Raw genomic sequence first — 14,632 nt, 5'->3', positions numbered from 1 at the left:
TTTACCATACGCCTGTACCATCCTCATCAACGCCCTCGTTAATCTGTGAGAAGGTAAACAAGCCACTCAAAGACACCTGCATCTTTCCCTACAATACCGGGATTTTCTTTTGTTATCTGGTAGCGACAAAATACCTGTCATTCCCACTTACCCCCACCCCACACACACACACACACACACACACACCACACACCAGCAGCAGCAGCAGCAGGAGGCTGTCGGCTATATAAGAGAGCGATGGTCACCCGTGCCTGGCACTCACACTTGGGTCGGGAGCCACAATGAAGACCTGCCAGTTCTTGTGTAAGTCATCGTCTGTAGTTGAGTCTGACATCAGACCCTTGAGTACGTCGGTACGACGTTTGAACACAACGGCACGACCCCATGAGTACGACTGTACGACTCATGAGTACTAAGGTACGACCATTAAGTACGATTGCTTGTTCTTAGGCCAGTGGTCGTGCCGTCGTACTCACAAAGGTATGATTTTGGGGATCCTCAAAATTTTCCATACTAGAGATGATAAGACATAATGAATGGTGACTGATTAGGTTTGAATGAATAGTGATCCCATGATAGTGAGGATCAAGGCAGGGTGAGGAAGGGAAGAGGATGTGTACATCAGGTATTTGCTCATATACAGTGTAGTACAGGATATTCTACACACACACACACACACATACACACACACACACACACACGTTCTGTGTATGACCTGTGTGATGTGCACTGAAGCCTCTGACATGTTCTGGGATCTGTTGGGTTGAAAATCCCGCGATCTGAAGGTAGAATTGTCGGTAGTGCAATGTGGTTGCTTGATGATGTTATGGATGAGGGGGGGGGGCGTCGGGGGATGACAGTGGTGCAATACTTGAACAGAGGCGAAGCTACTGCACTTGTCTGCAGAGGATGCTGTCTTGCAAGCTAAATCAGAGGAGTTGGGTGGAACTGCAAGTCGCCGTGAGGATGTTTGTATGAAGAAGATGTGGAAAGGAAAATAAGAATGAGATGGACTCATGATTTTGAGAGAGATGGACTCTCGAGGTGTAGTGTAAGTTCAGATGGGGGACGATTGTTCGCTACTCGAGTTATGTGGGAGTGATAATCATTATGAATGGCAGTGAGGGACGTGCCTGGAAACCAGTTATAAGGGAAAGACAGATTGAAAGTGGATGGAAATATGTAAAGAATAGGAAGAATTTAAGCGTTACGGTGTATCGTACCTGTGGTGTGCACAACACTGGCACGATGGAGCGCTTGTCGTACCTGTGGTGTGCACAACACTAGCACGATGGAGCGCTTGTCGTACCTCTGGTGTGCACAACACTAGCACGATGGAGCGCTTGTCGTACCTCTGGTGTGCACAACGTTAGCACGATGGAGCGCTTGTCGTACCTCTGGTGTGCACAACACTAGCATGATGGAGCGCTTGTCGTACCTCTGGTGTGCACAACACTAGCATGATGGAGCGCTTGTCGTACCTCTGGTGTGCACAACACTAGCACGATGGAGCGCTTGTCGTACCTCTGGTGTGCACAACACTAGCACGATGGAGTGCTTGTCGTACCTCTGGTGTGCACAACACTAGCATGATGGAGCGCTTGTCGTACCTGTGGTGTGCACAACACTAGCACGATGGAGTGCTTGTCGTACCTGTGGTGTGCACAACACTAGCACGATGGAGCGCTTGTCGTACCTCTGGTGTGCACAACGTTAGCACGATGGAGCGCTTGTCGTACCTGTGGTGTGCACAACACTAGCACGATGGAGCGCTTGTCGTACCTCTGGTGTGCACAACGTTAGCACGATGGAGCGCTTGTCGTACCTCTGGTGTGCACAACACTAGCATGATGGAGCGCTTGTCGTACCTCTGGTGTGCACAACACTAGCATGATGGAGCGCTTGTCGTACCTCTGGTGTGCACAACACTAGCACGATGGAGCGCTTGTCGTACCTCTGGTGTGCACAACACTAGCACGATGGAGTGCTTGTCGTACCTCTGGTGTGCACAACACTAGCACGATGGAGCGCTTGTCGTACCTCTGGTGTGCACAACACTAGCACGATGGAGTGCTTGTCGTACCTCTGGTGTGCACAACACTAGCACGATGGAGCGCTTGTCGTACCTGTGGTGTGCACAACACTAGCATGATGGAGCGCTTGTCGTACCTCTGGTGTGCACAACACTAGCACGATGGAGCGCTTGTCGTACCTCTGGTGTGCACAACACTAGCACGATGGAGCGCTTGTCGTACCTGTGGTGTGCACAACACTAGCACGATGGAGTGCTTGTCGTACCTCTGGTGTGCACAACACTAGCATGATGGAGCGCTTGTCGTACCTGTGGTGTGCACAACACTAGCATGATGGAGCGCTTGTCGTACCTGTGGTGTGCACAACACTAGCACGATGGAGCGCTTGTCGTACCTCTGGTGTGCACAACACTAGCACGATGGAGCGCTTGTCGTACCTCTGGTGTGCACAACACTAGCACGATGGAGTGCTTGTCGTACCTCTGGTGTGCACAACACTAGCACGATGGAGCGCTTGTCGTACCTCTGGTGTGCACAACACTAGCACGATGGAGCGCTTGTCGTACCTGTGGTGTGCACAACACTAGCACGATGGAGCGCTTGTCGTACCTCTGGTGTGCACAACACTAGCACGATGGAGCGCTTGTCGTACCTCTGGTGTGCACAACACTAGCACGATGGAGTGCTTGTCGTACCTCTGGTGTGCACAACACTAGCATGATGGAGCGCTTGTCGTACCTGTGGTGTGCACAACACTAGCATGATGGAGCGCTTGTCGTACCTGTGGTGTGCACAACACTAGCACGATGGAGCGCTTGTCGTACCTCTGGTGTGCACAACACTAGCACGATGGAGCGCTTGTCGTACCTCTGGTGTGCACAACACTAGCACGATGGAGTGCTTGTCGTACCTCTGGTGTGCACAACACTAGCACGATGGAGCGCTTGTCGTACCTCTGGTGTGCACAACACTAGCACGATGGAGCGCTTGTCGTACCTGTGGTGTGCACAACACTAGCATGATGGAGCGCTTGTCGTACCTGTGGTGTGCACAACACTAGCACGATGGAGCGCTTGTCGTACCTCTGGTGTGCACAACGTTAGCACGATGGAGCGCTTGTCGTACCTCTGGTGTGCACAACACTAGCATGATGGAGCGCTTGTCGTACCTCTGGTGTGCACAACACTAGCACGATGGAGCGCTTGTCGTACCTGTGGTGTGCACAACGTTAGCACGATGGAGCGCTTGTCGTACCTCTGGTGTGCACAACACTAGCATGATGGAGCGCTTGTCGTACCTGTGGTGTGCACAACGTTAGCACGATGGAGCGCTTGTCGTACCTCTGGTGTGCACAACGTTAGCACGATGGAGCGCTTGTCGTACCTCTGGTGTGCACAACACTAGCATGATGGAGCGCTTGTCGTACCTGTGGTGTGCACAACACTAGCACGATGGAGCGCTTGTCGTACCTGTGGTGTGCACAACACTAGCACGATGGAGCGCTTGTCGTACCTCTGGTGTGCACAACACTAGCATGATGGAGCGCTTGAATAACTCACGTAGAGTATTGGAGACTGGGAGAAAATTGAGGAATGTATGTGGTGCAGAGACATGAATCGTAAGGAGGAGGCATGAATGAAAGTCTTTTAAGGTAGTGTTGCTACGGAGGGTGCGTAGTGGGGTGATAGGTTGGTGAACAGGGTGTATGGGAGTGAAGATGAAGGGTCAGAGGAGTTAGCCAAACCACGGGAGGGCAGAGAGCGGGCGAGAGAGAGAGAGAGAGAGAGAGAGAGAGAGAGAGAGAGAGAGAGAGAGAGAGAGAGAGAGAGAGAGAGAGAGAGAGAGAGAGAGAGAGAGAGAGAGTGAAGTGTCCTGGGCTGGAGACACTTGAGTTACCAGAGGAGTGATGTGTGGCCGTGTGCAGTGGACACCTCCTTACACACACGTGAACCTGGTGTGTATGTGTGTGTGTGGTGGTGGAGGTGTGGATGGACACTGGTCTTACTTGATCAACTTACTGTGTCAAGTGAAGAAATGCTTTTATAAGTGCAGACGTCCTTGTTCCCCTTAGCTCAATGGACGTCTTTATTTGAGAGGCTGCATGTGTGGTAGAGACAATAAGATAGAGATAACAGACAGCTTGATGGAAGAGTGTGATAATTCCCTGACACAAAAGGACACGTACAAGTTTATGTTAAATATTTCATCGTGTAAAATTCACTTCAATGCGAAATGATTGCAACAGATTCATACAATAGAGTTCTGATTTGTATTATGTAACTTGGCGTGAGTCTGTTGTTACATCTGGAATGTTTTTCTTTTTTGTAACAAAGGTTCCAGTCACGTATGGCTCTCCTTATGATGGGCAGGCACGGGGTGGAACAAAGTGGCAGAGGGTCCGATCTTATGATTATCTACGTGGCGACCATCACGGGAAGCAAGGTGTATCTATGTACTCATTTTCTCGATCGTAGCTCCGATCCGTCTGACAGATTACGGCTCCAGGTTACCTGCTGAAGACAAATGAATACCTGACACTTGTGTTGAGGAAGGTGGAGGGTCAAGGGCTTGCAAGGGGGGCGCGTGAGGTCATCTATCTACAAAGGCAACAATTCGAATGGACTTTGTCCCGTGTGTATGTGGACACCTCTGGTCACCAGTTTATAGTTGGTGTAGTGTCAGTACAGCCTGCACCAGGCTCTCCTTCCCACACTCCTGTGTTACGTGATCACAACGAGCCTCCTGGTCGAGTGTTCAGGCAGAAGGAGGCGACGCTCTTGGCTCATGCTCAAGTGAAAGTTGCCTGATCATTAACAGGGTCGCCTTTTGACACACACACACACACACACACACACACACACATAGACACACACACACACACACTGTTCAAAGCAATGAGCGTGTGGGCCAAGGGAAAGCTATGAGGGGATCTGGTGCAAGAAAACGGGAGGAAAAGGACCGCTATACTATCTCCGTCTCCTCCCACTTGTGATAGACTTAATGTTCTGTCTCTTTCCACTTGTAACAGACGTAATGTTCTGTCTCTTTCCACTTGTAACAGACGTAATGTTCTGTCTCTTTCCACTTGTAACAGACGTAATGTTCTGTCTCTTTCCACTTGTAACAGACGTAATGTTCTGTCTCTTTCCACTTGTAACAGACGTAATGTTCTGTCTCTTTCCACTTGTAACAGACGTAATGTTCTGTCTCTTTCCACTTGTAACAGACGTAATGTTCTGTCTCTTTCCACTTGTAACAGACGTAATGTTCTGTCTCTTTCCACTTGTAACAGACGTAATGTTCTGTCTCTTTCCACTTGTAACAGACGTAATGTTCTGTCTCTTTCCACTTGTAACAGACGTAATGTTCTGTCTCTTTCCACTTGTAACAGACGTAATGTTCTGTCTCTTTCCACTTGTAACAGACGTAATGTTCTGTCTCCTCCCACTTGCAACAGACGTAATGCTCTGTCTCTTGCCAGAAGAGGGTAAAATATTCTCTACAACTTTCTCTTTCAAACTACGAGAAGAAATATGATGGAAAACTTTGCGACAGAGGCTTTTGCTGATGACAGGAACGCCCCCCCCCCTCCCGCACGCTCCACTGGTGGGACATGACGCCTGAGGTATGGTCAGGGTCGTCCTGTTTATGTGAGCCACTGTCTTATCATTATTGTACCGACATAATGGTGCAGCTCTCCCACATCCTGTGTTGAGACCCTACCGCCAGAGGCAGGTAAAGTGGCTCCCATATTGATGTAACGCTGGTGGCCATCAACTCACACCTAGCCTCTTGAGCACGACTGTGTGATCCTTTGAATACGAGAGGACGACCCTCAAGTGCGATGGTACGACCCTTGGATACGATGGCCTGGCCCTTGACCCGACTCGTAAGGGCCATGCAATCGTACTCAAGGGTTGTACCGTCGTGACTCATAAGGTTGAGAAGGTGGCCTCATACTGATGATTATAGCAGGACGACAGAGCAGAGGAAAATTTAAGTTTTTAGGAATCTCAAAAACCTCCTTAATTACTGAGGAAAAATTGAGTTAATAGGAATCTCAAAAACCTCGTTAATTATGTTTCTCGCTTGACTATATCTCACTCACAGTGACCCACCGTTCTTGGAGATCTCATGATCAGAGGTCCAGTGCGCTCAAAGGCCTCGCTCTCTTACGAGTCCCTTAATCCTCAGTGGCCTCGCGCTCTTACGAGTCCCTTAATCCTCAGTGGCCTCGCGCTCTTACGAGTCCCTTAATCCTCAGTGGCCTCGCGCTCTTACGAGTCCCTTAATCCTCAGTGGCCTCGCGCTCTTACGAGTCCCTTAATCCTCAGTGGCCTCGCGCTCTTACGAGTCCCTTAATCCTCAGTAGCCTCGCGCTCTTACGAGTCCCTTAATCCTCAGTGGCCTCGCGCTCTTACGAGTCCCTTAATCCTCAGTGGCCTCGCGCTCTTACAAGTCCCTTAATCCTCAGTGGCCTCGCGCTCTTACGAGTCCCTTAATCCTCAGTGGCCTCGCGCTCTTACAAGTCCCTTAATCCTCAGTGGCCTCGCGCTCTTACGAGTCCCTTAATCCTCAGTGGCCTCGCGCTCTTACGAGTCCCTTAATCCTTAGTGGCCTCGCGCTCTTACGAGTTCCTTAATCCTCAGTGGCCTCGCGCTCTTTCGAGTCCCTTAATCCTCAGTGGCCTCGCGCTCTTACGAGTCCCTTAATCCTCAGTGGCCTCGCGCTCTTGTCCAGTCATGGACTAAGGTCCACCTCAAGCCCAGGCTTGAATCGAAATATAGAGAGAATTATGACAAGGGATATGAAAAAAAGACGAGGGAAAGTATTTACGAATTTTGGAGAAAATGGAAAACCTGTCTCTTAAAATGTGACAGGTCATACTTAATTGGGAAAGACATGAGAGGGCAGAGAGTTCCAAAGCGTCGAAGTATAGGGAAAGGAACAGTTACGGCCCACCCGTGAGTTGATAAAGCCTACACAGTCATCATGTGACGCAGTAGCTTGCCGAGTATTGCCTGGTTTAGCTAGTGGTGGGGAGCGCACAGGAAGCCAGCTCACTGGAAGAGGGAGAGTGAACCAGCAGCGCGATGCAGGGCAAGCGGGTTAAGTATTGAAACTAACTTAGGAGGTGTTCACAAGTCGAACTGCAGATTAAAGTCTATGCTACACCCACCGAGATGAGGTTGGGATACACGTAAAAACACTAGAAGTGCAGTGTGTCTGTGTCTTTTAACCTCCTTGTGGCCGAGCTAACCATACGCCCTAGCCTGGTTTCGAAGCCAACCTGTGGTGCATATACATAAATATAGGTAAAAATGAAACATTTTCTATAAATCTCAAAGAAAGAGTATTAACAAATTAAGTATTAAAGAAAACAGAATAGGGTGTGATAGATATCTCGAGACATGAGTGTGTCATGAAGTGTTTTGAGACTGGGTTATTCATGACGAGTTTACTGATGCAATGTTTGTTGGTGGAGACAGTGGTGTTGGAGGCGGTGGCGTGGTGTGTGCTGACGCCCTTACAAGCCCTCCCAGCCCAGAGGCCTGCCCTGCCCCTGGTCCTACACCCGAAGGACTTCCATCATCCGACTCCAGAGGATGTGGAGTTCAGACTGTACACAAGGTAGGGAAATGTACCAGAAGCCTTTGTCAGCCACGGTGACTACACATGTGATATAGACCAATTACAGACGTCTTAGAATTTGATTTTGATCATGTGATTAATCTCCCGTGTCGTCTGCTTCATGGAAAGAATTATTTTGCTTCAGTTACCTTTACAATTATTTTTACTAATTCGCAAACGTAGGTCTGTGGTACAGCAATAAGCATGTCCTTAATATATTTAGCAAGAATGGTTGAGGTCCTTTGACCTGACGTGAGCTGTGTGTGACCTGCAGGCTGACCCGGGATGGCCCGCCGGAGGTGCTGGTGTTGGGGAACCTGACGACGCTGCACGGCTCTCACTGGGCCAGCCACATGCCCCTGACGGTCCTGGTACACGGGTATTCCGAGACGGCCGACGACTCCCCGTGGATGGTAGCCACGAAGAACAGCCTCTTGGCACGGGTCAGCACACCTGGGAATATCACCCCTGAAATATTCCTCAGATATTTCTTGAATGAATATTGTTCCTCCTTAAACCCCCTTTTGAGTATGACGGACCAACTGTTGTCTGGTGAGAACCTATGGATATAACGTGAGCCTTAGATCAAGCTAGGCTTTTAAACCCAAGAGTCGTATGGTTGTATGCAAGGGTCGCATGGTTGTGCTCAGGTGCCTTATGGTTGTGCTCAAGGGTCGTATGGTTGTGCTCAAGGATCGTATGATTGTGCTAAGTGGTCGTATGGTTGTGCTCAAGGATCGTATGATTGTGCTAAGTGGTCGTATGGTTGTGCTCAAGGGTCGTATGATTGTGTTCAGTGGTCGTATGGTCCTGCTCAAGGGTCATACGGTTGAACTCAAGGATAGAATGGTCGTGTTCAAGGAGTCACGAGACCTTTTGACGAGGTCAGACACTGGTGGAGTAACAGACGAGTTAGGACACTGCGCTGGCTGGCGAGGGGACGGGTCGCGGCATCTCGTCTCCTCGCTCAGTGTCTCAGTGGTTCGAACTCCCTCATAGGCCGGTGTGATGGCTCCTGGTGTTGAGGGTAGAGAGATCTGGTGGTGTTGTCCTTCATGGGGAGTGACTGAGTGAGTGTCAGGATATCACCGATGGTGATTAAGGGGGAGGGAACAGGGTTGAAGAGGTCCTTCTCTCCTGTATTGTTACTTTTTAGAAGTAGTGTTAGAAGAAGCATCCAAATGAAGAGCTTTCCCTTCAAAGGCTCATTGTTCTGTTCCTGCCGCTACCTACTCTAGATGGGAAAGGCTCTTTCATATTGAGGATAATCATGGTTATGGCACCTTCCCGACCCTGCACTCCTACAGGCAAGAACAGCCTGCAGGAGAAAGTATGAAAGAAACACCTGCATTACTGAAATAAATCAAGCGTGGACTTTCAGGGGAATGAATGAAATGGAATATGTTTTGGCTGATGGTCTGACCTACTCACGTACACTACACTATACTGCTGGTGTAGCTGGGGTACTTGACTGTATTATACTTTGGTCTGTCTTAAGCTGTGCTCCGTACGTATTAAGCTATGTTTGGTCCGTTTAAAGCTGTGTTCTATGTGTGTTAAGCTGTGTTTGGTCCGACGTAAGCTATATTCTGTACGTATTATGTTGTGTTTGGTTCTTCTTAAGTTGTATTTTGGGTCGGCTTTAAGGTGCGTTCTGTACGTGTCAAGCTGTGTTTGGACCGTACTGATGTGTGTGGTGTTGGTGCCGGCAGGCGGACGTGAACGTAGTGGTGGTGCAGTGGGCAGTGTTGGCCGACGGTATACGGTACGACCGGGCGGCAGACAACGTTAGATTCGTGGGCCTCCTCCTGGCTGACCTCCTGCACTTTCTCCAGGTGAGGCATAACATCCTATATCCCCCTCCTCCTTCACACACACACACACACATATATATATATATATATATATGTATATATATATATATATATATATATATATATATATATATATATATATATATATATATATATATATATATTATTATTATTTTTTTTTTTTTTTTATTATACTTTGTCGCTGTCTCCCGCGTTTGCGAGGTAGCGCAAGGAAACAGACGAAAGAAATGGCCCAACCCCCCCCCCCCCCCATACACATGTATATACATACGTCCACACACGCAAATATACATACCTACACAGCTTTCCATGGTTTACCCCAGACGCTTCACATGCCCCGATTCAATCCACTGACAGCACGTCAACCCCGGTACACCACATCGCTCCAATTCACTCTATTCCTTGCCCTCCTTACACCCTCCTGCATGTTCAGGCCCCGATCACACAAAATCCTTTTCACTCCATCCTTCCACCTCCAATTTGGTCTCCCTCTTCTCCTTGTTCCCTCCACCTCCGACACATATATCTTCTTGGTCAATCTCTCCTCACTCATCCTCTCCATGTGCCCAAACCACTTCAAAACACCCTCTTCTGCTCTCTCAACCACGCTCTTTTTATTTCCACACATCTCTCTTACCCTTACGTTACTCACTCGATCAAACCACCTCACACCACACATTGTCCTCAAACATCTCATTTCCAGCACATCCATCCTCCTGCGCACAACTCTATCCATAGCCCACGCCTCGCAACCATACAACATTGTTGGAACCACTATTCCTTCAAACATACCCATTTTTGCTTTCCGAGATAATGTTCTCGACTTCCACACATTCTTCAAGGCCCCCAGGATTTTCGCCCCCTCCCCCACCCTATGACCCACTTCCGCTTCCATGGTTCCATCCGCTGCCAGATCCACTCCCAGATATCTAAAACACTTCACTTCCTCCAGTTTTTCTCCATTCAAACTCACCTCCCAATTGACTTGACCCTCAACCCTACTGTACCTAATAACCTTGCTCTTATTCACATTTACTCTTAACTTTCTTCTTCCACACACTTTTCCAAACTCAGTCACCAGCTTCTGCAGTTTCTCACATGAATCAGCCACCAGCGCTGTATCATCAGCGAACAACAACTGACTCACTTCCCAAGCTCTCTCATCCCCAACAGACTTCATACTTGCCCCTCTTTCCAAAACTCTTGCATTTACCTCCCTAACAACCCCATCCATAAACAAATTAAACAACCATGGAGACATCACACACCCCTGCCGCAAACCTACATTCACTGAGAACCAATCACTTTCCTCTCTTCCTACACGTACACATGCCTTACATCCTCGATAAAAACTTTTCACTGCTTCTAACAACTTTCCTCCCACACCATATATTCTTAATACCTTCCACAGAGCATCTCTATCAACTCTATCATATGCCTTCTCCAGATCCATAAATGCTACATACAAATCCATTTGCTTTTCTAAGTATTTCTCACATACATTCTTCAAAGCAAACACCTGATCCACACATCCTCTACCACTTCTGAAACCACACTGCTCTTCCCCAATCTGATGCTCTGTACATGCCTTCACCCTCTCAATCAATACCCTCCCATATAATTTATCAGGAATACTCAACAAACTTATACCTCTGTAATTTGAGCACTCACTCTTATCCCCTTTGCCTTTGTACAATGGCACTATGCACGCATTCCGCCAATCCTCAGGCACCTCACCATGAGTCATACATACATTAAATAACCTTACCAACCAGTCAACAATACAGTCACCCCCTTTTCTAATAAATTCCACTGCAATACCATCCAAACGTGCTGCCTTGCCGGCTTTCATCTTCCGCAAAGCTTTCACTACCTCTTCTCTGTTTACCAAATCATTTTCCCTAACCCTCTCACTTTGCACACCACCTCGACCAAAACACCCTATATCTGCCACTCTATCATCAAACACATTCAACAAACCTTCAAAATACTCACTCCATCTCCTTCTCACATCACCACTACTTGTTTTCACCTCCCCATTTGCGCCCTTCACTGAAGTTCCCATTTGCTCCCTTGTCTTACGCACTTTATTTACCTCCTTCCAGAACATCTTTTTATTCTCCCTAAAATTTAATGATACTCTCTCACCCCAACTCTCATTTGCCCTTTTTTTCACCTCTTGCACCTTTCTCTTGACCTCCTGTCTCTTTCTTTTATACATCTCCCACTCAATTGCATTTTTTCCCTGCAAAAATCGTCCAAATGCCTCTCTCTTCTCTTTCACTAATACTCTTACTTCTTCATCCCACCACTCACTACCCCTTCTAATCAACCCACCTCCCACTCTTCTCATGCCACAAGCATCTTTTGCGCAATCCATCACTGATTCCCTAAATACATCCCATTCCTCCCCCACTCCCCTTACTTCCATTGTTCTCACCTTTTTCCATTCTGTACTCAGTCTCTCCTGGTACTTCCTCACACAGGTCTCTTTCTCAAGCTCACTTACTCTCACCACCCTCTTCACCCCAACATTCACTCTTCTTTTCTGAAAACCCATACAAATCTTCACCTTAGCCTCCACAAGATAATGATCAGACATCCCTCCAGTTGCACCTCTCAGCACATTAACATCCAAAAGTCTCTCTTTCGCACGCCTGTCAATTAACACGTAATCCAATAACGCTCTCTGGCCATCTCTCCTACTTACATAAGTATACTTATGTATATCTCGCTTTTTAAACCAGGTATTCCCAATCATCAGTCCTTTTTCAGCACATAAATCTACAAGCTCTTCACCATTTCCATTTACAACACTGAACACCCCATGTATACCAATTATTCCCTCAACTGCCACATTACTCACCTTTGCATTCAAATCACCCATCACTATGACCCGGTCTCGTGCATCAAAACCACTAATACACTCACTCAGCTGCTCCCAAAACACTTGCCTCTCAATATATATATATATATATATATATATATATATATATATATATATATATATATATATATATATAAAACCATGGAACCGGAAGTGAGACATAAGGAAGGTGAAAGGGTGGAGGTTCTGTGAGCATCGAAAAATAGGTGGTGTGAAGTGGTTTGATCGAGTAAATAATAAAAGAGTAAGAGAAAGGTGAGGTAAAAAAAACCGAGAGTGGTTGAGAAAGCAAAAGAGACTGTGATAAAATGGTTTAGAGATAAAAATAGAATGAGTGTGGAGAGGTTGAGAAAGAGGATATAAGTGTCAGAGGTGGAGGGAACAAGGAGAAGTGGGAGACCAAACTGGAGACGGAAGGATGGAATTAAAACGATTCTGAGTAATTCGGGTCTGAACATGCAGGAGGGTGAAAGACGTGCATGGGATAGGGTAAACTGGAACAATGTGTGATGCTGGAGTCGATGTGCTGTCAATATACCTAATCAGGTCATGTGAAGCGGCCGGCGTAAACCCTAGAAAGGTCTGTGGAGTCTGGTTGTCGACAGGAGGTTGTAGTCTCGGTACACAGAGCAAGACAGCTAGGTAATGGATGTGAGCGAACGCGGCCTTTCTTCGTCTATTTCTGGCAGGAAATGTTTAATGTTTTACCACTGCAACCCACAGGGTCTACTTCAGAGAGCTTACCACACCTGACTGACTACTGCCGTAACCACCAATGTGTGTGTGTGTGTGTGTGTGTGTGTGTGCTGATCCTTGTGTGTGTGCTGATCCCTGATACCAGCCTTGGTGGGTCTGTCTACAGAACAACACGGCGGACTTCACCGGGGGACAGGTTCATCTGATAGGCTTCAGCCTTGGTGCTCATGTGACTGGAGTGGCAGGTCACCACTACCCGGGCGTGGCCAGGATCACAGGTCAGTCCCAGTGTGACTTAGGTCTACTTCTCCGTGTCTTAGGTCAGTCAGTCTCTAAGTCAGGTCCCGGAGATCAGTCAGGAGTCGCAATGTGAGGGTAATTCCCAGGTCATAAGTCAGAAACTGGCAACAGGACGGACCAGCGATTGGATACGAGGTCAGTTAAAGATAACATGTGTTACCGACAGAAAACGTCAGGTGTAAGACCCATGTTATGGATGGCTCGGGGTAAAAGCTAAGTTGATGACACATCCAGAGGGCAGTCATGGGTCAGATGATAGTCAGAGAATCCAGCAATCAAAGGGCAGTTTCGAGTTAACGTCGGTTCTTGGTTACAGGATTTACAATTGAGTACTGGGCCACTGTTTTTTTTTTTTTTTTATGTCCAACTAAGAACAACAGTCCAACAGACGGGCCTTCATTGAAATATACAGAGAATTATGAATGGGAAAAAGAAAAGATAAGGGAAAGTATTTACGAATCTTAAAGGGAGTGAATGACCTGTCTTTTGAAATGTACCAGATCATAGTTGCTGGGAAAGACCTGAGAAGGTAGAGAGTTCCATGTAGGGAAAGAAACAATTATCAAAACGGCCCACCCTTGAGTTGCCAACGGCCACGCAGTGATCATGTGACGCAGCAGCTTGCCAAGTATTGCGTGGCAGGCAGCTCTCGGATGTAAAGATCAATGGAAGAGGGAAAGTGAACCAGCATTGCGGCGTAGGGCAAAAGTCAAATTTTGAACTTATCCTGGGAGAGTTTATAAGCTGGACCGATTTCGACTTTGTATCAAATAAGGATACACAGCTAGAATCACCCCAGATGTGAAAGCAGTACTCCATACAAAGACGATTGAATTTAGTGTGGAGCAATTTGGAATTTATACTTTGAACTGCTCTATAAACTGCATGTTAACTGGTCCTCCGCCACTTTGTGTGGGCTGCTTAGAAATAAAAGCCGAAGTCACGTTGAAGGTACAATAGCCAGACGTCTGTATGTAAAGTCAACCAACCCTGAGCTGGATGTGGCCGGAAATCCTTAGAAAGTAAGATCACTACAGACAGAGAAGTTTCCATACCACCTGTTTTATATACATCTTTCAGTCGGCAGTGTAGTCTGGCACACATGGTATATCTGCGAGACAATGGTATTAGTAAACTCGCTCTCCCTCTCCGGCAACAGGTCTCGACCCAGCAGGTCCGTTCTTCGAGTCCCAGTCTCTAGCCAACCGGCTGGACGCCTCTGACGCGTCCTTCGTCGACGTGGTGCACAC

The 14,632-nt window shown here is 47.6% G+C and overlaps 1 protein-coding gene across 4 annotated transcripts in view; it reads left to right on the top strand.

Annotated features, from left to right (window-relative positions):
* The first annotated feature begins 219 nt into the window (after positions 1-219).
* The window catches only part of LOC139757115 (inactive pancreatic lipase-related protein 1-like), a 43,963-nt gene continuing 29,550 nt past the window's right edge, over positions 220-14,632 (top strand). For 2 of the 4 annotated variants that reach the window (XM_071677212.1, XM_071677211.1), the window contains exons 1-6: positions 220-303; positions 7,523-7,664; positions 7,939-8,107; positions 9,377-9,499; positions 13,249-13,360; positions 14,542-14,632. The exon at positions 14,542-14,632 is cut by the window's right edge and continues 140 nt beyond it. In XM_071677212.1, coding sequence (XP_071533313.1) covers positions 282-303; positions 7,523-7,664; positions 7,939-8,107; positions 9,377-9,499; positions 13,249-13,360; positions 14,542-14,632 — 659 coding nt within the window. In that variant the 5' untranslated portion in view covers positions 220-281. Of the gene's footprint in view, positions 418-7,522; positions 7,665-7,938; positions 8,108-9,376; positions 9,500-13,248; positions 13,361-14,541 lie in introns of all 4 variants that reach the window. The other 2 variants (XM_071677214.1, XM_071677213.1) reach the window with 2 other exon arrangements.

Source organism: Panulirus ornatus, chromosome 24 (genome assembly GCF_036320965.1).
Source record: "Panulirus ornatus isolate Po-2019 chromosome 24, ASM3632096v1, whole genome shotgun sequence".
Classification (NCBI taxonomy): Eukaryota; Metazoa; Arthropoda; class Malacostraca; order Decapoda; family Palinuridae; genus Panulirus; species Panulirus ornatus.
This window is presented reverse-complemented; position numbering and strand designations above follow the sequence as displayed.